This window comes from Gastrolobium bilobum, unplaced genomic scaffold (assembly GCF_033153095.1).
Source record: "Gastrolobium bilobum isolate Gb01-03AN ecotype WA unplaced genomic scaffold, APGP_CSIRO_Gbil_v1 utg37804, whole genome shotgun sequence".
Taxonomy (NCBI): domain Eukaryota; kingdom Viridiplantae; phylum Streptophyta; class Magnoliopsida; order Fabales; family Fabaceae; genus Gastrolobium; species Gastrolobium bilobum.
In genome coordinates this window covers 169,197-193,303 of record NW_026896549.1, presented here as the reverse complement: position 1 = coordinate 193,303, position 24,107 = coordinate 169,197, and the positions used below count along the sequence as shown (strand labels likewise).

General features: G+C 32.3%; 3 protein-coding genes across 5 annotated transcripts; 2 read left to right on the top strand and 1 right to left on the bottom strand.

The window, feature by feature from the left end:
• The first annotated feature begins 352 nt into the window (after nucleotides 1–352).
• Nucleotides 353–1,880, top strand: LOC133300475 (BOI-related E3 ubiquitin-protein ligase 1-like). Its single transcript, XM_061500030.1, has 3 exons — nucleotides 353–555; nucleotides 714–1,041; nucleotides 1,232–1,880. The coding sequence occupies exons 1-3, from the start codon at nucleotides 359–361 to the stop codon at nucleotides 1,745–1,747; spliced, it is 1,041 nt and encodes a 346-aa protein (XP_061356014.1). The 5' UTR covers nucleotides 353–358; the 3' UTR covers nucleotides 1,748–1,880.
• Nucleotides 1,881–12,025: 10,145 nt separating this feature from the next.
• Nucleotides 12,026–13,352, top strand: LOC133300479 (uncharacterized). The gene is made up of 3 exons (XM_061500035.1): nucleotides 12,026–12,375; nucleotides 12,518–12,706; nucleotides 13,092–13,352. Exons 1-3 carry the CDS (start codon nucleotides 12,142–12,144, stop codon nucleotides 13,173–13,175), a joined length of 507 nt encoding a protein of 168 aa, XP_061356019.1. The 5' UTR covers nucleotides 12,026–12,141; the 3' UTR covers nucleotides 13,176–13,352.
• A 1,203-nt stretch (nucleotides 13,353–14,555) lies between these two features.
• On the bottom strand, nucleotides 14,556–19,003 carry LOC133300468 (E3 ubiquitin-protein ligase RSL1-like). 3 transcript variants are annotated; one of them, XM_061500023.1, is made up of 4 exons: nucleotides 18,896–19,003; nucleotides 17,921–18,438; nucleotides 15,563–16,323; nucleotides 14,556–15,202 (listed from the first exon to the last, which is right to left on the bottom strand). In XM_061500023.1, exons 2-4 carry the CDS (start codon nucleotides 18,305–18,307, stop codon nucleotides 14,821–14,823), a joined length of 1,530 nt encoding a protein of 509 aa, XP_061356007.1. In that variant the 5' UTR covers nucleotides 18,308–18,438; nucleotides 18,896–19,003; the 3' UTR covers nucleotides 14,556–14,820. The 3 variants fall into 3 exon arrangements, with proteins under 3 accessions (XP_061356007.1, XP_061356008.1, XP_061356006.1); XM_061500024.1 differs by lacking the exon at nucleotides 18,896–19,003 and adding an exon at nucleotides 18,849–18,868; XM_061500022.1 differs by lacking the exon at nucleotides 18,896–19,003 and adding an exon at nucleotides 18,740–18,863.
• Between the last annotated feature and the right edge of the window lie 5,104 nt (nucleotides 19,004–24,107).

The window sequence follows — 24,107 nt, the reverse complement described above, 5'->3', positions numbered from 1 at the left end:
TGCCACAAATGAATCTAGAGCATTCACACTATTAATGGTCTCATAAAATAGATATAAATGTGATATGTATCCTAAATTGCTACACCATTGAAAAACGCCGAAGCCCAAATTCCAAAGCGAGTGAAAGAAGAAAAAGGCTAAAAGGGAATCCCACTCACACATGTGTTACTATACGTTTGTTGAAATTAAATTAATCAGTTGTTTTCTTCTAATAAAATAAAATATATGCTTAGATTTTTCTCTCTCTAGAAAAAAATGCGTTTGACTTTCTCTCTCTCTTAAGATGCCACGAGAGCCAAAGCGTTAAATAAACGGGACTCGTTCATTGAGGCTCCCTAAGAGTAGCCACCTCAATTGCATGCTTTTGTTCTCTCTCTTTCTCTCTCTCTCTCTTATTTTCCTTCACCCATTTGCTATTTTGCATCAAAGAAAACACAGAAAACCAACGGGAGAGCCTAACCAACTCATACTCACAAGGGGTAACCAACTCTCATTCATCATGGCAGTTGAAGCACAGCACATGAATCTCTTCCCTTCTCAGTTACTCACCAATAGGTAATAATAATACAAACTATAAAAAACCATCTTTCTTTTCTTTCTTTTTTTTCTCCTTGCAATATATATATCCCTTGTGTTCTTTCTTTTCATTCTTATCTTCTTTTTATCATTTTTGATATTTCTGATATAGATTGATTTCAACTTTGTTTCTTCAGAGAAATGATCAAACCCGATCATAATCAATTCTACAATGCCCAGATGGATGCTGCTATGCCCGTGTCTTCAACAATGCCCGAATCCTTCTTACCCTTTTACCAATCCACCCTTTGTGGACCTCCAAATTCCATAAACAAATCTGATAGTGGCCTCACCTATCACGTCCCTGTTCCCAGGAAGCGATCCAGAGACTCCATAGCCGAATCAAACGCTCTCCCATTTCCTCAGAAGAACAAGCTCTCATCTCAACCATCCTTTCTTGACCAAGAGCTTCTCTACCATTTCCAGAACCAGCAATCTGAGATCGATTGCTTCATTGCCCAACATGTAATTTTCTTTCCATTTTCCCTTTTTTTTTGTTATTATCTTTTTTTCCCCTCAAAAGATAAAAAAAAACCCAACAAAATAAAACAAAACGTGTAACTGATCAAAGGGAGTAATAAATTTGTTAACTTTTTTCAAAATAAATTTATGGGTCTTAGATTTTCGTAACTAATAATTTGTTTTTTTTTAACAGACGGAGAAAGTGAGAATGGAGTTAGAGGAACAGAGAGTGAGGCAATCAAGAATGTTACTATCGGCAATCCAAGAGGCGGTGGTGAAGAAACTGAAGGAGAAAGAGGAAGAGATTCAGAGAATGGGGAAGCTGAATTGGGTGCTTCAAGAAAGGGTGAAGAGCCTCTGCGTGGAGAACAAGATTTGGAGGGAGTTGGCACAGACAAACGAGGCCACGGCGAATACCCTACGTAGCAATTTGGAACAAGTGCTGGCGCACGTTAGTGAGGACCACCGCCACCACGGCAGCGGTGCAGATGATGATGCAGAATCAAGTTGCGGAAGCAACCACCAGAACGAGGAGAATAATGATGCGGTGGCGGAGAGGATGTGCAGCAACTGTGGGGTGAGAGAATCAATAGTACTGTTACTTCCATGCAGGCATCTGTGTCTATGTACAATGTGTGGGTCCACCATTCACAATTGCCCTCGATGCCATTCAGGCATCAATGCTAGCGTCCATGTTAATTTCTCTTAGCAATTTACATTTTTCATACCATCCAAAAATATACACTTTCTTTTTTCGGTCCAAAGGACAGTGTAAGAAAAAGAAAATTAGACTTTAGAATTCTAGAATTCTTTTGTTAATACAGATTTGTTTTTTGTTTTTTTTCTCAATGCTTTTTTTTTTTTTTACATATTTTAATATGTAGATATTTATTATTTAATAAAGAAAATATATATGAGAGTGTTGGTAATGGTATTGATATGTAAACAACGAAGGAAGAGGGATGTGTCTCCCACTAAGTAAACCATTGAGTGTGAAATGTGAATGAACCGTTGGAAGAGATGGAGTAGGGGGAATCCCACTATCAGGAAAGTTTGTTGTGATGTGGGGGTGGGGCGTGTGAATAGAAAGGGCACAGAGCCACAGAGCAGAACAGGTCGTAACAGAAGGGGGTGTGCATAGGACCATTAGCAGGCATCAATTCCGGAAACGGCTATGAATGTGATGAGTGGTTTCCTTTTGTTTGCTTTCATTATATTGTTTTGAATAATGGGTACGAAAAAGTCTTTAAAGTTGATACAGAACTAGAATCGCCATAAAGCCAAAGAAAACTGAGTAAAAAGGGACTTCACAACCAAAGATAAGTCCGTTGCTGCAGGCTCGAGACGACTCGTTAGAGGCAATCATTCATTAAGAGGATGCTTTCTCCTCCACCTTCCTCTTTATTTATTTTCCCTCCCTTTCTTTAGTTCTTTTTCTTACCTAGGCTTTTATTTCATCCCTTCCTCTTTCTATAGTTCTTTGTCCACACTCTCTTCCCTATGCTATTTAGCTTTAATGTATATCAAGGTAAGTATAAACTTCTGTTATCAATAAAGTAAATGTTATACTTCTTAACATTCATTTTTGTTTAAATGGGATATTGAGAAGTTTACAACATATTTTGGCTATCTTAATAGTTGATTTTGGTTAATTTGACGATTATAACTAAATTAAATTATATATATATAACCTAATAAATTATAAAGATTTGGTTGTAAGAGATTATAAGCGAAAGGTTAAAATTTGGTTATAAGAAAAAATTAACAGTTAAGATTTGGTTGTAAGAGGTTATAAGCGAAAATAAATTGTAAATATAAGTTCACTCTATAGAGAATAGTTCCTATAAATATTGATTATTATTTACCTTATTTACAAATAAAATAAGTAATAGTTCTATGTAAAAAATAGTGCTTGTTTTATTATTTTGATTGAATTAAAAAAATTAAGAGTTATATTGATGTCATTTTGCATGAGATAACTAAATTTTCTACACACACAAAAGATGGGTGGATTTCATTTTTTTTTTCTCTATCCTATTACTTATGGGTTCCACTTGCAATCTTGTTTCTACAACATAAGATAACTATTTTTCTACAACACAACAAAATTATTTCCCAAAAATTAATAATCAAACACACCCATATAACTTAGAAGTTTTTAGTGACATACTCATCCGTAGGTATATGCGTCGATCAGTAAAAAAAAAAAATCATAAACTATATTTTGTGTTTGGGCATTGATATAATCGATTTTAGAAGCTCTACCAAGCTATGTTCTTTTCTTGCATCTTATTTTGTTCATAAGTCCTACGTGAAACTTTCTCTATGTACACCAATCAAATGCTATTACTATATCTACATACTTTCAGAGATTTAAGTTTAATTCTTAGAGTTACAATTCCTGAAAAAAATAAAATATTTAAACTCGAAATCGGAATAGTGGACTTAGAGCTTCATATACCAATTAATATCTACCATTTTTTTTTCTTTCTAGTGAAACCTTCGGTACTTATTACATGTGTAGAAACGTTTAACTATGAAAAAGAATTCATTTTTTAAATGTCTCAAAAGTTATAAAAAATAATTGTAAGATAAACTAATCCAAACACTCGCTTTATGAACTGAATCCCCTAGAATAATTTCTTCACATATGTATGCCTTGCATCGTACAGTTGGAAATCCAGTCGTACTCGTGCAACACAATACGACTGAAATTTCATCCACAAATGCACCATGTACCTAGAAAGAGTGTGATAAGTAATTTCCAGCCCATAAAAAAATTACAAATATTCCTTAACAAATTTTCTATCAATTTAAAAGTAAGATTTTCATTTGCACACTTTTATTTTCACACAATATTTTACATCTTAATTATAAATCCAACGTATAGTTTTGATAACTTCAAAATTATACATAATATCTTTTTTTAAACAAAAATCGAAAGGCGAAAGGAACTCCAATTTAATAAATCGAATATCACCTCGGATGGAGATATTGATACCGTTCCCCCACTACATTAAAAAAAAAAAAGAGTTGTCAAAATATTTATGATTGATGTCGTTATTAAAGTCGTAGCTTAACATGGGTTCAACGACCCACAAGTTAATCGATCGATAAACCAGAGATTCAGAGAGTCCTCTTTGTCAGTATTTCATAACTTTAACTTTTATCTTTTCTCAACACACAATCTTCTCCGGTGACTTGTCTGTCGCCAAAAAGAAAAAAAAAAAGGATGCATGGTTTAAAGATGTACTTCTCTTCCGAAATGGGATGAAATGATTGAAATGTTCATGTATCCTATTCATTCAATCTTTTATTTTTTTTCTCCTTTACTATTCAATTTTGCCTTTTGATTCTTTTTCTTGAATCCACCACCGTCTTCATGATTTTTGGAATAAAATCCATTCTTGTGCAAAGGACTAAATGACACTCTTTTCACACGAAGTTACCAGGAATTCTCCAAACCACACATTCAACTCCTTAACATAAAAACAAGAGTTTCCTTGGTCATAATTTTTTTTTAAATTTAAACTTCAAAAAAATTAAACATAACATCTTTTTATTTCAAAATCTTAACATGCTAATCAACAACTAGAAATGTTATTGAGATTAACTAGATCAAGTAACTAATAGATGTAGACAATATATCATAAATAAACGCTAGTATAAAAGCGACAATAATTCTAAATGAGGCATAATCTGCAATGTACAAAACAATTTATGGGGGGGCCCTCGGTAACTGGCATGATACCTTACCTCCATAATGGAGGTAGAATTTATCAATTGCTTTGATGCTTCCAATTGGGTGTTGGGAAAGTGGCAGGACTAGAAGTAGGACTAGTGTCCAAGCCAATATATATATAAGGTGGGTAATGGTACATGTGTTGTTGGGCATTAACGGCAGCATGTGCTAAGTAGTCTCTGACGCATCAGAATCACACCCTTCAAAAATCAGAGTCTGACAGAATTTCAGGAGTCCCACCATGTGTGATAGAAATATTTTGGCCTATTTATTATTGTTGCTTGCCTTCAGAACCATGTCCATTAATGGAAAGCATCACGCCAAATTAGTGACATATCACAGTACAGTACAAAAGATTTCAGGCAGAGAGAGATATATATTGATTAGGACCATGATAATGCACAAAAATTCAAGATAAACATGATAAAAGTAAGAAGAAGAAGAAATAGACAAAAATAAAAGAAAAAGGAAATGCACATAAAGAAAGAAGACCACGATCATATGGGCACAAAGGTATCTATCTCATTAAAAAGGAGTCACAATCACCTTGTCGTACAATATTTCTCTGCACGCCAAACTGAATAATAAAAGGAGAAAACAACACGACTGAATACCCGAATCCACAGACAGCATATCCAATGAATGTGGCATGCCCGATTGGACACTCCTCACTTTCTTGCAATCAAAAAGAAAGATTAGAAAAATCATGTCACCTTGCATCAAATTATCACTATTGACAAAAGTTCTCTCTCCTGAACTGTAAATTTGAATGATCTTCAACTCACATGGAAAATATTATAACGGGAATAATGCTATCATTCTTGTTTAACATTTATTATATCACTCTGAGATGTTGATAGATAGACAGATTAAGAATGAGTAAGTGACTAAGTGGTAATTTGTAGATTAGACAGAAAATTACTTGGGTTGGGCCACAAACAACGAATTGTGTTGATCTAAATGTTTATGATTTATTAGGCTTGATAAGCTTCTACTTAGGGCTCGTTTTGTATTGCCCTTTTTAAAAAAGTTCTTTTTATCACTTTCTTATTTTAAAAGTACTTTCTATAAAAGTTACAGCTATTTAGAATTTTTTAAAAATATTTGATTTTTAAAAAAAAAATATTTGACTTTTGACTTCTGCTTTTTTAAAAAGTTAAAATTTTTAACTTTCAAAAAAAGTAGATTTTTGGCTTTTTTTATGACTTCTGCTTTTTTTAAAAGCAGGCATCCAAACAAACTTTTTTCGAGAAGTATTTTTTTTTTCCTTAAAAAAAGTAGCTTTTGAAAAAAAAAAAACTCATCCAAACGGGCTCTTAATTGATTACAAAAAAGATTGGCTGGTTAATTACTCTATGATCAAAGGACTAACATCAGCTTTCTCAGGGAGACTAAAGCTCTTATGGTCATTGAAGCTCTGATATCATATAATATAATCATTTCAATTCAAAATTAAGTGATGATTTTTTTAATAATTTATATTATTCTCTAACAACTACTCAAGGCCACTAATTAAATTGTATGCTTGATAGTGTGGTGATAGTGTAATTTTAATTGCGGATTTTTCATTCCCCTAATATTTGTCCAATAATTAGGAAAGACTGTCCAAACTCAGCATACTATGTGGGATAGTTTCTTATGGTTCCTTTGTGGATACTGCTATATGCTCTCTCATCCCAGTTGGGTATATATGGAGGATTGTTTTGGAGGGACGAGTCACGAGTCCTCTTTGAAGTTGTGCGTTGGCAAGTTGGTTTTGGTCCTAACACGAGTCATTAAAGACGCTTGGGATGCATCCAATATCAACTGGTCAAAATAATTATGAGTGCAAGCAACGTTGGGCTCATCCGCACGGATATTCTACAGTGCATAATAATGGTTCTGATATTTCTTTGATTTTTATTTTTTTTTCCCTATCATATCTTGCGTAGTGTTACCAACTATAGAAAGATAGTTGTGGACCCCTAAGTTCAAATTCCTTTTATATTATAGCGTTTGATCATCCACTATTTGTTTACTAGTAACAAGTCACAAGTTAGATCGATACCTTTTGCGCTAATGCATTATGAGTACATATAGTGGTCGTGGATTCTTTCCCCATTTGTGACACATTGGCCGAACAGTTTTACATCTTTTCTACTTGCTCTTGTGCTTTTGAGGTGCGGATTTATTCTCCTTTACAGCAAAGATCTTCAGAACAAAGTGCTGATTCTCTTATCTGGTTGACCCATCAACTACATTTACAGCATTAGCTTCCCACTCATAATGGTCACGGAGATCTTGTGATATTTCTATTGTGGCACATTTAGAAGCGAATAAGTGACAAGATCTTCAATGGAAAGCAATGGCTAGCTGTTTGAGTTGTGCAAAGTACTAAGGAACGGAATATATTATTCATGTTACCTGATATCTCCTAAGACTTTTTTTTGTTCGACCTCTTTTGTGTTTTATGGTGTGAATTTGGGTTATATTATTTTCACATATTGATTCACTCCTATATAATAATAAAAAAAGTCTTTATTTTATTTTCTTATATGATTGCATAGTTAAAAAGCACCACTTTAATTTTTTATAATTTCTTAAATGAATTACTTTTAAATATAATTATCCATAAAATATAATGTTCAGATTCGTTATTTATTGCTTATAGAATATTATGGCTCATGTTAGATATTCCAAATGTTTTAGGTTCTAATTTGTTAAGAGTTGTGGCAACATGCCAACTTATTCATGGTTCACCACAAATTAGATTAAAATGAGTTGGTCTAGCTCATTTTAGCAGTTGACTAAAGAATAACAAACTCGACTCAACTTACCGGAGTTGATGAGTTAAAACAGTTGATTCACCTAATTTTAGAAAAAGGAAAAACATAAAAATAGAAAACAGGACGGTTCGTATTTGTCGCTGGTGTGTGCTCACAAGATTTGTCATGGGTTTGCCCGTCTTTCTATCTTTCAAAATAAAAGTTTGAACTTACTCAACCCAACTTTTGGGGGGGACAGAATTATATGGGTAGGGTAAACAATAACAGAAGGTCTTGATAACTTTTTGTTTTCCTTTTTGATCAGCTTAGACTAATTTGGTTCACATGCCAGAACACATTTTGACAATATAGAGTTTGAATCAACAATCTTATAATTAAGCCAATTGCTCTTTTCAGTTTTTTACTTTTTTTACTTTTCTTTTTCTTCTTTCTTTTCTTTTTTTACTATTCATCACAATGGTTTTCCAAAAACCAATCAGAGGGTCAAATGAGCTGTTTTTCTAATTAACAGTTTATATATATATATATATATATATATATATATGTGTGTGTATGTGTGTGTGATAAAATATTTCTGCAGATAAGTTATCTGCATTTACTTCCAAGACGACGTCGTTTTGGAATCGAAAGATTAGAAAATTATAATTATAAAGATTATAATAACCCTGAAATAAATTAAAAATACAAAAATACCATGATTTCCGTCCCAAAACGACGTCGTATTGGCCTTATTGCAGAAAAATGTGAACCCATATATATATATATATAGAAAAGATATTTCTAGAGCCACTTTAGATAAGGTTATCTACAGCTACCCCAAAAACTACGTCGTTTTGATTAATGAAAGATGTTTCTGTAATTTTAGGTAAATTAATGAAGGGTGTTTCCGTAATTTTGTTTATTTTTTTATCATATACATTTTACTGAATAACCCATCATTAATCCTCTGAAATTACAGAAACACCCTTCATTAATCAAAACGACATAATTTTTTGGGTAGCTGTAGATAATCTTATCTAAAGTGGTTGTAGAAATATTTATCTATATATATATATGGGCATGATCTTTTTACACCGATGTAAGATTAACTAGTTTTACACCACACCTTAACCATTAATAAACGAAAATCATGGATTGTCATTTTTAGTGTAATTAATAATTAATTAATATTGATTAATTCGTTTGAATTCTTAAATTATAACCGTTGGATGCACGGAAATCAACGGAGATGTGGTGTAACAATTATTAGTCTTACACCGATATAAAATGATCTCGATATATATATTTATATATATACATATATATATATTTATATATATACATATATATATATATATATATATATATATATAGGTAGGATCCTTTGACATCACTGTCAAATTTAAAATTTGACACCTCATCTGAAAGCCATTAGATCAAAAAAGATCAACGACTCTGATTTGTAAGCATGTGACATCATTGATCTTTTTTGATCTAATGACTCTCAGATGAGGTGTCAAATTTTAAATTTGACACCAGTGTCAAATGATCCTACCTCATATATATATGATCAACTTACAACAGTGTAAGAATAATAAATCTTACACAAAGCCTTAACCGTTGATTTCGGTGCATCTAATTGTTATAATTTATTGAAAATTAATAATTAATTAATGAGTAAGACCTAATAAATTACAATCATTAAATGCACGGAAATCAACCGTTAAGATTTGATATAAGACTTATTATTATTATTATTATTTTTTTGGAGTTACCCAACCCTAATTATCTCTTTGAGACGAGTTGGCTCCCTCCGGTATCCCCACGAGCTTCGACTCTTTGAACCGGCTATGAGACTAATCTAGAGTGCGGGGGAACAGTGAGACTTATTATTATTCTTACACTGGTGTATATATATAAACCGTTTATTTGTTATATAAATTTCTTATAGAAAAAGTCAACAACAAAATTTGAAAATATTTTGTTTGCCTATGTGATTATATTTTATCAAAAAAATATTTCTGCAGTTACTGCAGATAAGTTATCTGTATTTACTCTCAAAACAACGTCGTTTTCGGATTGAAAAATTAAAACATTATAATTATAAAGACTATAATAACCCTGAAATAAATTAAAATTACAAAAACACTATGACTTCCGCTCCAAAACAATGTCGTTTTGGGCTTACTGTAGATAACTTATCTGCAATAACTAGAGAAAAAACGAAACCATATTTTATTGATGTAAAGGTGTTTGGACAAGTTGATATGTAGCCAAGGATTTGTGATTATTCTGAGATCAGAAATGAAAGTGGGCTTTAAACCCAAAATAAAAAAGCTGGGCTAGATAGTAGTACTCAGAATTTCTAATTTGAAATGACGATTGATATTGATAACACAAATATGTGCTGGGCCTAACCTGGAGTTCATGGGAAGCAACAAAGAAAAATTAAAAAATTCAAGTCTTTTGTAGTGAAGAAATGAAGGACGATGAATACATTATACATGTCTTCCTTTGAACTTGGCTAGCCCAATCATGCTCTGGACCTAAACCAAAACCTTGGTAGTTAGAACCAAGAGCTACAACAGCTCTTGGGAATGAACAGAAACCAGTGTGTGGTTTGTTTATTGAGACAAAAGCCCAACGACTTGAATGCAGGTGCTGGAGGCATGTCTCTCATGGTAAAATGGGCTGAATTTTCCCATAAATACGGTCTAACGCAATAATGTTGTAGAACCTCTTCAAAGTTGGAAGTGCCAAGTTTTTTTTTTTTTTTTTTTAAAGTTTGAAGTGCCAAGCTTTGCTGTGTTACCAATAAAATAGGAAGTTTGATAGTGAAGTAACGAATGCACAATACATAGGGTCTGTTTGGATGCGCTATCAAAAATAGTATTTTTTATGTCTTACTTATTTTAAAAGTGTTTTTTTATCAAAGTTAAAGTTATTTAAATTTTTGAAAAAAAATATTTGGTTTTTGAAAAAAATATTTACATTTGACTTATATTTTTTTTGGAAATTAAAATCTTTAACTTCCAAAAAAGCAAGTTTTTGATTTTTCTTTTTATAATATCTGTTTTTTTTAAGACAGATATTCAAACAGACTCAAAGTCTGTTTTTTATAATATCTTATGAGAAGTATTTTTTTTCTTTTGAAAAAAATAACTTTTGAAGAAGAAAAAAAACTCATCCATACAGACTCAAAGTCGACGTCCATTGCAAAATCAACTTTTTTTTATGGTGAGCAAACCAACTTAATTATGTTCATATTTGAACAAATAAATAGAAATTAAAGTGATAAACTCTATATTTGCTGCTTTGAATTATTTCTTGCCACTTTTTTACTATATTCAAGATATAGTATAAACTAAATAAATCATAATACGTGAACTTCTTATGCATACGCAACTAACTTCAGATGTTATATATGAAATCATAAATATACAGCAGGCTCAGACCAGAAAATAAGATGTAACTAAATACATTTATGCCATATATGATGTTTTCAGTGATGTGATAATTAAGAATATTGGAGGCGATGATATATAATTTATCAAAGTAATCCCTATAAATTTCTTCAATTTCGTTCTCATAATTTGAAATCTCAATCTCCCCACCCCACCACACACACACACAAAATTCCTCCATCTATTTTAAGGTTATTAACTTCAAAAACTTTTCTTTGATGCAAAAATGAGATACCATACCCAACTCAATTCCGATGTTAAACAATGTTGTTTTGCTAAGTATACACATAATTTGAAGCTTGTATGTGCATAATATTTTATTTTAAAGAATCTTTATAATCATTTAACATGACCACACAAAATTTTTTACATACACAACATTTTGTGCGACCCGCATGTTTTGAAGAAAAAAGAAAAAGAAAAAACTATGGCATGCAAAACGAATCTCTATAACATAACACAATCATTTTTCCTACAACATAAAACCTATAAAACCCAATTTACAAAAAAAAAAACTTATAAAACCCATACTTTATATATACAAATAGAGTTTGTCGTGGGTTATATCGCACGACAAATCTCTTGTCATAATATAAACACAATAGTATGGATCCCACCACTTTAAATAAAAAAAATGATTTCACAATTTTCGTAATGTCAGTGGGATGGAAAATTAATTTCCCGCAACAATAGAAGAATTTATTTTCCCATACAAATATTAAACGAGATTATTTTTCTATGATTAAACAAATTAGACACATCATGTTATTTTTTAACTTGAAAATGTTTGACGGTAACTGAGCTTTCAAAATTAAATTTTTGAAAAATCTTTGGGTCGGAGGAAATTAAATGAGGATACTCTCCACGTTATATAAAAAGGAGAGAGAGAGAAAAAAAACTAAAAATTTAATTTCTAGAGACTAAAATAATAAAAAGATTCTTTAAGAAATTAAGGTGAACAAACTTATTTTTGAGGGATCAAAATAAAATTACTTTATTTTTGCAGGGCCAGATAGAAGTGTGCCAATCATTGCAATTAGCAGGAAAGAACGAAGGGTGGTACTGTCCTTTTATGGGACGTAATAACATATAACTGTAGAACATGTTTTTGTTTAACACAAACAACAATTAGGGAATTGGGTTTTGATGAATAATGATGAACGGAGTGAGGCGTAGATTGTTGCATACTCTTTGTGGCGATGTGCCGACACAAACACTGAAGAGAAAGGCGTTGGATTTGGAGAAGAAAAGGAAGATTAGGAAGTCGAAGACCAAGGACCAGTTCATCGTTGAAGTCCCCGAATCCATGTCGTACCTCGACACCGCCACCATGCCCATGATTGCCGGTGCCGTTGGAGTTGCAGTATTCGCCAAGATCCTCATGATGGTACCCCTCAACTTCGTTTTACAATTCAGATCGTGGGTGGTTTATACTGCACATTACTTGTTTGATGAAATTACAAACTGAACTAGTCACTCGCTAAAGTGTAATGTAATAGATTAATATATTAATAGGGTGGCATTGGCAGATTGATGAATCGAAATCCCAAGAGTTGCTGGAGCGCAAGATAAAGAATGCTCCTGAAGGTCAAGGCACGGTGAGAATGCTGAGCCGTGAGGAGTGGGAGAAGATTCAAGAAATCAGGCCTAGGACTCCATTTGAGTCTAAGTTTGCTCGCCCTAATGCCAGAATAAGAACCGGAGAACCATTGCGTCTGGTAATACACACTAACACTATATGCCTTATTTTCTTTATATGCATGCTTGCAAAATGATACAAAGGACGAACCCCTAGTCTTACTCAGATAACCAAAGTTGCCACAAGAGATTACTCACTCCTTAATAGCTCTCATTATCAACCCAAGCTAGATTTAAGATTTAGCACATAAGACTTGCTTAGATAATGGGTGTATTTGGATAAGTTTTTGAAAATTGTGTTTTTATGACATAGTTTTTTTTTTTTTTTTTTTTTTTAAAAAGAAAAAAACTTTTGTTATTATCATAATTTTTCTTTAAAAAAAAAGTGCTAGCAAACCTGCCTCATAATTTAATTACTAGAGAAGTATTTAGCGGCTCTGAATTTTCCTAACATTATGTCTACAGGAGGACTTAAAGGATTGGACAATTGATGTTCTCATGGATGCTGTTAGCAGAGTTGAAGAGTATGCTAAATATGGTTCGAAGTGATGTGCAACTTGTCCTGAGCTTAACCTTGTTTTATCTATGACTTCGAATTATTCTCTTTTTTGAATGCTGAATATAAATAATTTCCAGTACTATGTGTTGTGATGAGATGACACGGAATCATAATAACTACATCGTTTACCTTAATTTTCATCCGGGAAAATTGCATTGATTGTTTGGTGGACACGAATTACCGAATGGGAGGTATATCTTTTTATGTACTCTTTAAAACAATAAATGATAACTGGTGGTGTACATTCATCAGAACAAAGACTTTAATACGAATAGCACCTGAATTAGACAACGGCAATGTGCATTTTCAGAATTTTTACCAAAACTTGTAGGTAGAGATAGATGGCTGGTTTGACAATTCATAAAGAATATATTTAGTTTCTTGACAACAGTAGTAGCATCCTTTTTATGTTGGATTTATCTTGTCTTATTAACTACTGACTAGTGCCTCACTTACTTCAACAGGGTGATGAATATAAGTTTCACTTTTTTTTCCCTCGAATAAATGATGACTTAAAATTCAAATCCTAAAATTGACTGATTCATTGTTACAGTCTTAACATAAAAGATACAATCTAAAATATAGTAAAATATCCTTACTCTCTTGTTTATTAAGCCAACTAACAAAGGTCACGAGGGGTCAGTCAGTCTAACAGAGATTTATAGCTCGGCTTACATCAGACTAACCTTGGCCTATTACATATAATTAAATAAAATATGTTCAGACTTCAAAAAAAGTATATTTAGAAAGCATATCATAAGCTTTTTATTACTTACCAGACCTATAAGCTTACAGACTAATCTATATTATATTATTTGTTTTAAATAAAATAATTAAATTATTATTTTAATAATTTTGAATAATAAAATAATATTATCTTAATTATTTTTTCTAATTATTGAATGTCTAATAGGCTTAAAACAAGTTAACAAGTTTAGGCCAAGATTTTTGCCTTTTAAATATAGGTCAAAGCAGACATATAATTTGAATCTACACAAGACTAACAGATCAAGTCAAGCCTAAAATATTTTACATAGACTTGACTTATTTGAATCAAAGTCTAGCTCGGCCTAATTTATTTACACCCTTAGCTATGAACAAGAGAATAAATTGAATTAAAGAGCCTTATAGGCTTTATATATGTCAAGCGAGTCCAAAAGAAACACGTGATAGAAACCACCACCAATGAACTAAAGCTATATTAAGTTATTAACCTATCAAATGGATTTAATATCATGTCTCAATCCAAAACCTTAAAGCATTAAATTTATGAATCCTCCCACTTATATGAACTTCACCGTTATATAAATGTCGGAAATCCAAAGACATTTGTACGCATAGATGCTCTAATAAAAGGGCAGCGGTATCTAAAAATGAAAAAAAAAAAAAATCTTTTTATTCTTTTTGTTTCATTAAAGAGAATCATCATGAGCAGATTCTTCACCATGTTATATCAAAGGACCTTAGGTCAAAGATATCCCAGCTAGGAACATATACAAGAAATGACATGAAGGAAATGTAAACCACAATTTCTGCTACCCCTCTTTAAAAGTGAAAAGAGGGAGAAATTCTTTCTGCATCCCTTCGCGTTTAGAAGTTAAGGAACTTATTTTGATAGTCCAAGATCAAGCAATTTCATTGAAAATAATCTTCATAGTCATCACTTATCACAGACACAAAACTCTCGAGCCATGGAAGCTGATGCAGATCCTTGATTGCATCCACATAGGAGTCCGAACAGCGGGGAGGAGGAGACTGGTAAGAATGATGGTCACTCAAACCTAAACCTCCAGTTAAAAACCTTTGAATAAGCGCAAGCTGTGATTGTTCTTGGTCGGAGTATGCATCTGTGATCATGGGGATAGAATTGAAAGTCTCCCATGCCCATTGTTCTGATTCTTGGAGAGAGTGTGATGCTGAGTCTTCAGAGTTGTCTTCATCCCAAAATGCACACTGACATGTCTGTTGACCATCCCGGTATTCCGCACCACAAGAATAACAAAACTCATGACCACACCTGATATTAAGACACAATTGAATCAACAAGAAGAAAGTATGACTTGCATATGGAAACTAAAACTAAAATGAATTGTATTTAACAAATATAATCTCCATAAGAAGGAAAAGCGATACCATACAACAAAGAAGGAAGAAAACAGAACTTGCATTTGACAATGGTATTAAATAGGAAGATCTCTCCTATTCATGTAAACTTCCATAAGATATACTATTCCACTTTCAATATGTACTGTGAGTGCCTACGCTGAACAGGTTTTCAGATCTGGGCTTCATATGTCATGCAATAATAAAATATTTAATGAAATTTATATAAAATTAATCTAGATTGTCTTCCAAATAAAGGGCAGTTGTATCTTACCAGCATGTCATGTGGTAACAACCTTGAGTAAGCTCAATCATCCTACGACATTGCTGACAGCGCTTCCACCTATTATTCTGAGCAAGGCGATGCAAAGTAATGTCAGAAGCATCTCTATCCTCCTCTGGAAGATTCTGAAATTCTTCACAGCTCATAGAAGAATGCCATGGTACCTTACAGTCCACACAGATAAACCTCTGACAAACAGGACACTCAACACAAGAATTGTCTGACTGACTAGATGAACTAGCCCTAGCTGATAAACATTTATGAGGATCAATGAGAACAGAGCAATTTGGAAATGGACAGTAAATTCTATCTGAATAGAGTAAACTTGCTTCTGCAAGAGCTTTCTCGAAAGATTCAAAGGAAGTGAATGGTAGGAAAGACCTGCACTCGGTGGCAGAGATGTAATTTTTGCATCCTGGTTCAGGACATCTGATAGGGACTTGACAAGATTGTACTTTGCTATCAACGTAGGCCTTCAAGCAATGTGAACAGAACTTGTGTAAACATTTCATGGTGACCATAATTGGCATTGGCTTGTCCTCACAACAAATAGAACAACTCTCAAGTAGACTTTGGCCATTCACTGGAAAAGTGACAAGTCCAATTGCTACTTTGGCTAATTGCAGTGGCTGCTCAAGATCAATACTTGGAACATGATTCAGAATAAAGGCTTCAAAATTACTCGCAAGTTCCAGTATCCTTTCTCTCAGTGCCATCAAAAGTGGCATCTCAAGATTTTTCTCAAGTGTTATCTGTAAAAATATTCACATTTCAACAAAAGCACAGTTAAAGAGAGGTGACCTGAGAAAACACAGACCAACCAACATCATTGAATTATTAGAGGCCAGTGGCACATGTCAATTAATGTAATCTTAAAAGTAATTTGTGAAATGTTATTAGTTGATGTTTAAATGATCAAAGAAATACTTTAACAGAATGTTAGCAGACCTCCACTCAAAAGTGGGCATGTCTCAGTTAGTTAGTTGGTTAGTTTAAATAATAGGATGGGAATAAAAGTGAAGAATTTTAGAGAACCAGGTTCTTGAGGAGAGAATCCTACTTCTGTATCATTCTTGATTCCGTTCTGTATCACACTGATACAGATCAGAGGTTGTTCACTGCAATAAAGATTGTCAGTTCATCTCAATTCTGCTCCAGTTCTATTAACCAGTATCAAAATCTCCCAAATCCAAGGAGTTCTTTCATCGATTACACGAGAATGGAGACGTGTCTGATATCTGTGAAGAGGGGCTTTGAAATGTTGATGTAGGGATTGGAGGAAGACCGACAGCAAGCTGGAAGAGACTACAAAATGCAAGAGTTATGTTCTGAGAAGTTGGAGGAAATTCTTGAGAGTTTAACATGACGGCCCAATGGAGAGGGAATTTCAGCAAACACCAGAGGTAGCCAAACAGCAAAAGGGGAGGAATGAATAGCAAGTCTAGAGGGGGGAGAAGAGCAATGGAGGAAACGAAAGAATCCCACATTATCGAGAGACAGCGCATATCGATAGGTCAATCAAGTGAGATGCTATTTTTGGCTCAAGGGAGGAGCAGAAGAGTAGGTCATTCCTATCACTAGGAGTAGTAGTGATGGTGACTATGGGCTCAAACCCATCTTCTACAGATTTTCGAGATATGGTTATTACTTATCAGGAGATTCCAGCCAAGAATAATGCAGAATCCAAATGAGACGCTCTTGGGTTTGAAACAAATGAAGTCAGTCGAAGACTACCAGGAGCAATTTGACTATCTGAGCTCTTGCTGCAAGACCTAGAGTATCTGGGTGTAATTTTCGTGACAGCTAGAAGGAGGAGCTGAGGGTTGAAGTGAAATTACACCCAATAACATCTCTGACCGAGATAACGGATTACGCCCAGAGGATTCATGAGAAGAATTGGGACTTAAGTACTTAATCAAGGGAGGGTTATCTTGAAGTAGTCAAGGTGGGATGGCTTATCGAAACCAACCTTTGTCCAAAATAGCAACCTATGAAGATGGGATAAACAACAAGAAGGAGGCTCAGTGATGGATTATGCAATACAAACAAAACAAGGAGGAGGCTCAGTTCTACTACAGACATGGTGATAAATGACAAAGGGCAAACCTGGTGAACTTTACAGAAAATAGGGGTGAGGGTGAGGGTCGATTCTACATGACCTTAATCTTAGAGGGTAGGTGTGAGGGTAAAAAAAAGATTCTACATGGCCTTAATTTACATTTTATCAAATAGACTGTTTTCATAATTGAGAGAAACTTCAGTACCACTGAATCTTCAAATTTTAACATCCTAGTGTTTGCCTAGATCTTCATAAAACAAAGGAATAAGATTAAAAACTGAAATGCCAACCTGATTGTACAACAACTCAGAATCTGTAAAAGCATAAACCCTGCGGATCTTGTTCCTCGTAGCTTCCAGCAAACCATCCATGAGAGCCAAGTAGTCAACAAGTGGTTCCTCTGCATAAAAATCAAGCCTTTTCTGCACCCGAATAACAGGAAGACTTGATGCTCTTTCCATGAACACTCCAATTCCAGAAAACCCAGAACCAGAATTTACAACCCCGGATATTGACAAGCCCTTGAAGAACAACTTCACTGAAAATTCATCAAGCTCATCCTTCAATTTTTCCTCCTGAACTTCTTTGCATACTTCATCGTCATCTTCACAACAACTGCAAAACTCATCTTCCTCTTCCTCTCTTCCAACACCCTCTAAAACTGCCTGATCCTCCATTTTCCCAACAAATCACCACACTTTACCAAACTAGTGAACTTCAAGTTCAAGGAGTCATGGCATCAACGAAACCATTCCTTCCTTCAGACACTCCAACTCAATTCACAAAGGAATCCACGTAAAACTGCAACCTGCAGTCACAATTCTTCCAACAATTAAACCAATAAAAAAAATAAAGATAAAAAATAGCCCTTTGGCAAGTAATGTATTGAAAAATCAAAATCCAAGCCCTCCCCTAATTTTTTTTTATTTTTTTTCAACCCAAGAGAGCATGAAATACACATAAATTTTTCATTTTTGGTTTTGAAAACAGATCGAAATGAGCCCCAGAAACGTCCCGTAAGTAAGTAATAATAACAAGAGAAGAGAGAGAGAGAAAGGAAAGGAAAAAAAAGGGTATAAAATAAACCAAATGAAGTGAAGCTTCCATACCATTGATTCTGTTCCTGGATGGAATTTAGTTTTATTATTCTTTTAATTTGTGATGCTGAAAACAGTGTCTGCAACAAAATAAAACCCTAGTCTAAAGACAAATACTAACTGAGTAAATGTGGCGTGACATCTGTTTTTTCTTCTTTGTTTACTTACTTGGATTAAGAAGTGGACAGAGAAAACAGGAATCTTCGGTTACTGGGGTGAGAAAAATTAAAGCTGAGGAATTTGCTGGCATTATTTGTCTTGCATAGTGTTCCTTAACTACAATGCCATACCCTAAACCCAAATACCCAATACTGTCTCGTGTCTACTCACTCCAAAGCCTCCACTTTTTTTGTTTTTTTGTTTTTTTTTATCATAAGTTATTCTATTTTTTTTATCTTACTTTTACTTATCACTCTCAAAATCATTAAATCAGAATCTACATAAAGGAGAGAAATAATAAAGGTAATTAAAATTCTAATTTAACGATATTAAAAAATAAATAAAAAATAAAAAATAAAATAACTTATTCCTTTTTCCACATATAACTGTGAATTGTATTAATAATTTTATTTCCAAATTTCAGTAACATTTTATATAGGCCATTATGTTAAACAATAAAGACCTGCACTTTCCTTTTAATATATTGTTTATAGGAATATGTTATACTTAAAATATTTTTCTATTACAATCTTTTATAATCTTTTTTATTATTATTGAATTAAAATTAAATTAAATGACTCTCACTTAATATAATTTTATAACTGTTAATTTAATTTTAATTCAATAATAACAAATAATTATAAATAATTGTCAGTAAAACCCGCCATTGTTTAAATTTATATTTGATTACTTTTGCACACACCAAGAGAAGACTTTGTAAAGGATTTTATGAGCTAAAATAACTATCACTTTCCTCATTATTGCATATAATTTTATATATCTATATTGCATCGTTACTGGCCCAGTGAAATGCACTTAATCTATGTTAAAAACAGAGTGTGCGAAAATATAAAAAATGCTTCTGATTAAATAATTTGTTTTCGTTTGAAGTTTGAAGATATTATATTGGTCTAGTCCCGAATTTATAGTAATCTACTCGTTTGAATTTTTAACAAACAAATAATTCAGCGGAAAAAATCAATAAACTGACAAAACTTTTTAAAATAAATTTATAATCGACCCAAGTTTATAATAATTGAAGGGTCAAGCATCATTTTACACCAAATATTTTCTCATTTTGGATAGTTTACTTTTAAAATTAATATATTTAATGATATTCTTAAAATAATTTTATCATGTAAATATGAGGAAAGATATTGTGACAACCAAGTTGTGTTACTACCAAGTGACTACCAATCAATCTTACCGTTAGATCGACTATATTAATCCAACGGTTATATTTATTTCCAGTTTTGTATGGTCATGATTCCCCATATTTAAAGTGAAAGCATTAAATATGGGAAATCATAACCATGCAAAGGTGAAAATAAATATAAAGTATTAAATTTGAGAAATCATGACCATACAAAGATGGAAATAAATATAACCGTTGGATCAATATAATCGATCTAACGGTAAGATTGATTGGTAGTAACACAACTTGGTTGTCACAATATCATTCCCCTCTATTAAGTGTGGGCTCTTCATTAGTTTAGTCCGAACATGAGAAAATAATTATCATGCAACAAGATAAAATAATTATCATGCAACATGAAAAACCAATTATCATGCAACATTACAAAATCAAAGCCCATATATATACGGGATTGATATTTGTCTTTTTAAAAAACAGAAAATTATGAATTTTACGTGAGAGAAATAGATACACGATGAAAATCATGGAGAAAAAAGTGATTTTTTTAATTTAAATTTTAAATAAAAAATACTAGTTTTTACTAGAATGACCATTCTTTAAAAGTAGAAATATTTTTCACACAACACACACACATATAGTGTTTAGCGGATGTACATGACTACATTATAGTGTGAAAACATTAAATTGGGAAAATCATAACCATACAAAGGTGAAAATAAATATGAAGCATTAAATATGGAGAATCATAACTATACATAGGTGGAAATAAATATAATGTTTCAATTTTCTACAATTAATTTTGAACGCGAACTTTCTTTATCTCGCCCAAAATGACGTAGATTTTCGGTTAATGCACCAATGCTTATATGCAGTCACATTACAAATTATTTTGCTATATATATATATATATATATATATATATATATATATAGGGAAAAGTATTTCTCGAGTCACTGAAGATAAAGTTATCTCTAGTGAGACCAAAATGATATCGTTTTAGAATTGTAAGATAAAAAAATTATAATGATAAAGACTAATATAATCGTACAATAAATTAGAATTACAAAAACACCATGATTTTCGCCATAAAATGACTTCATTTTGTGCTCAACGGAGATAACTTATCTTCTTCGACCGGAGAAATGTTATCCTCATATATATATATATGGGTGGTAAAAAAATTTCTCCAACCGCTTAATGTCCAGCAATGACGGGTGTATGGTTATGGTTCCCCACGTTTTATTATAGTCACCTATATATATGGTAAATAATTAACTGATGGACGTCAAGCGGCTGGAGAAATATAAACCCCGTATATGGACAATATCAATTTAGTGTAAGAATAATAAATCTTAAACTCAATCTTAAACGTTGATTTCCATCTATCAAACGAATCTAATTAATTGGATTATTCTCATTAATTAATTATTAATTCTCAATAAATTATAATAGTCAGATGTCGAAAATTAATGATTAATATTGAGTGTAAGATTTACTTATTATATGAATTTTTTTTTTGATAACATACTTATTATATGAATTTTGGCAAAACACCCTTCGTTACTTCTCTTAACTCCCAAAACGATATAGTTTTGGGGTGACATGATAAAAGATAAACTCATATATAGGGGCAGGATCCTTTGACACCGGTGTCAAATTTTAAAATTTGATACCAAATTCTAACCGTTGATTTTTTTCAATCACAATTATAATTTATTGTGAATTAATAATTAATTAATAAGTTTGATTGACAGAAATCAATGGTTAGGAATTTGTATCAAATTTCAAAGTTTGACACTGATGTCAAAGATTCTGCCCTATATATATAGGGAAAAATATTTTTCAAGTTGCTTGAGATAAGTTTATCTCCGGCCACACCAAAACTACGTCGTTTTGTTTATTTATTTCCTTATATTAATTGATTTACCTTTGAATGGTTATGATTCCCTTTTTCTCTCTCTTCCTTTATCACTGTTGATCCATCTTTGTAAGGTTATGATTTAGTAGCCGGAGATAACATTATCTCAAGCAGCTTGAGAAACAATAAGCCCATATATATATATATATATATATATATATATATATATATATATATATATGAGTTTACATTTCTGCAGCGGTTGTACGTGCAACAATCAAATACTTGTCATATATATGCTTGAAAGCCTTAAATGTGAGAAATCATAATCACACAAAAGATGAAAGCATTAAATGTAAGGAATCATAACCATACACCTGTCGTTGCTGTACGTAAAGCGACTGCAGAAATGATTTTACCATATATATATGGGTTCGATTTTTCTGTAGTTAATGCAGATAAGTTATCTGCAGTAAGCCCAATACGACGTCGTTTTGGGACAGAAATCATGGTATTTTTGTAATTTTAATTTATTTTAGTGTTATAATAGTTTTTATATTTATAATTTTTAAGATTTCAATACTAAAACGACGTCGTTTAGGGAATAAATGCAGATAACTTATCTGCATTAACTGCAGAAATATTTTTCCCTATATATATGGTTTATTATTTCTCAAGCTACTTCATATAACTTTATCTCCGGCCACTAAATCATAACCGTACAAAGATGGATCAATAGTGATAAAGGAAAAGAGAGAAAAAGGAAATCATAATCATTTAAAGGCGAATCAATTAATATAAGGAAATAAATAAACAAAACAACGTAGTTTTGAGGTGATCAGAGATAAATATATCTCAAGCAGCTTGAGAAATATTTTTCTCATATATATATATATATATATATATATGTAGAAAAAATATTTCTCCGGTAACTTGAGATAAGTTTATCTTCGGTCACTTCAAAACTACGTCATTTTGTTTATTTATTTTCTTATATTAATTGATTCACCTTTTAATGGTTATGATTTCCTTTTTCTCTCTCTTCCTTTATCACCATTGATACATCTTTGTACAGTTATGATTGAGTAGCCGGAGATAAAGTTATCTCCGGCAGATTGAAAAATGATAAGCCCATATATATATATATATATATATATATATAAATTAGTGTTTCTCATGTTATAGGAGATATTTCGATCTCATACATACACACATAAAAGTATTTGGGATCCATATTTTTTTCCTCTCTCTTCTACACATGGTGTCACATGGGCTCCACACGCTTTTATATATAATACACATATGGACTCCAACATTTTATGTCTGTGTAGAAGATAAGATTATCTTATGCAATGTAAGAAATATTAATCCTATATATATATGGGGTAAGATCTTTTGACACCGGTGTCAAATTTAAAGTTTGACACCTCATTTGAGAGCTGTTAGATCAAAAAAGATCAACGACTATGATTTGTAAGCATATGACATCATTGATTATTTTTTTTATCTAACGGCTCTCAGATGAGATGTCAAACTTTAAATTTGACGCCAATGTCAAAGAATCTTACCCTATATATATATATATATATATATATATATATATATATATATATATATATATATATATATTCAAATAATTTAGAACCATATCCAAATTGAAACTAGAAAGAAACATACCTAAATAGCAACTAGAAAGATTAAAACTACAGTGAATTTGATTGAACCTTGTTGGCAGGTTCTCACTTCCCAAGTAATTGATTGAATCCAATGCTTTTGCGTGACTAACCTAACTAAGTTCATATCGGCATTTGAACTGAAACTTCCACAAAACTATCTACGAAGAAAAAAAGAAGTCCACAAAACTAAGTTGAAGCACAATGGGCTTTATGGATTCATTTTTTAGATTGAGAGAAAGAAATTTTAGTCTTTATCCCTTGATGATTGCCGATTCATTGACCGGGAATATAATTTTTGTAAACAAGCCGGAGATGAGTTAGAAAATGTAAAATTTTCCCTTGTTAAAAACAACCCATAAAAAAGCGAAGTTACATTTTAAAATTTAAATACAATATTTCCATGTGATGAGTTGAAACACCAGATGACAAATTTGAATTACCTACCATCCAGAGAAAAACTTGTATTTTTTTCTCAAAATGTAAAAAACTCCTCAATTGTCAAGGGTTTTACCAAAAAGAATAACAGCCCTT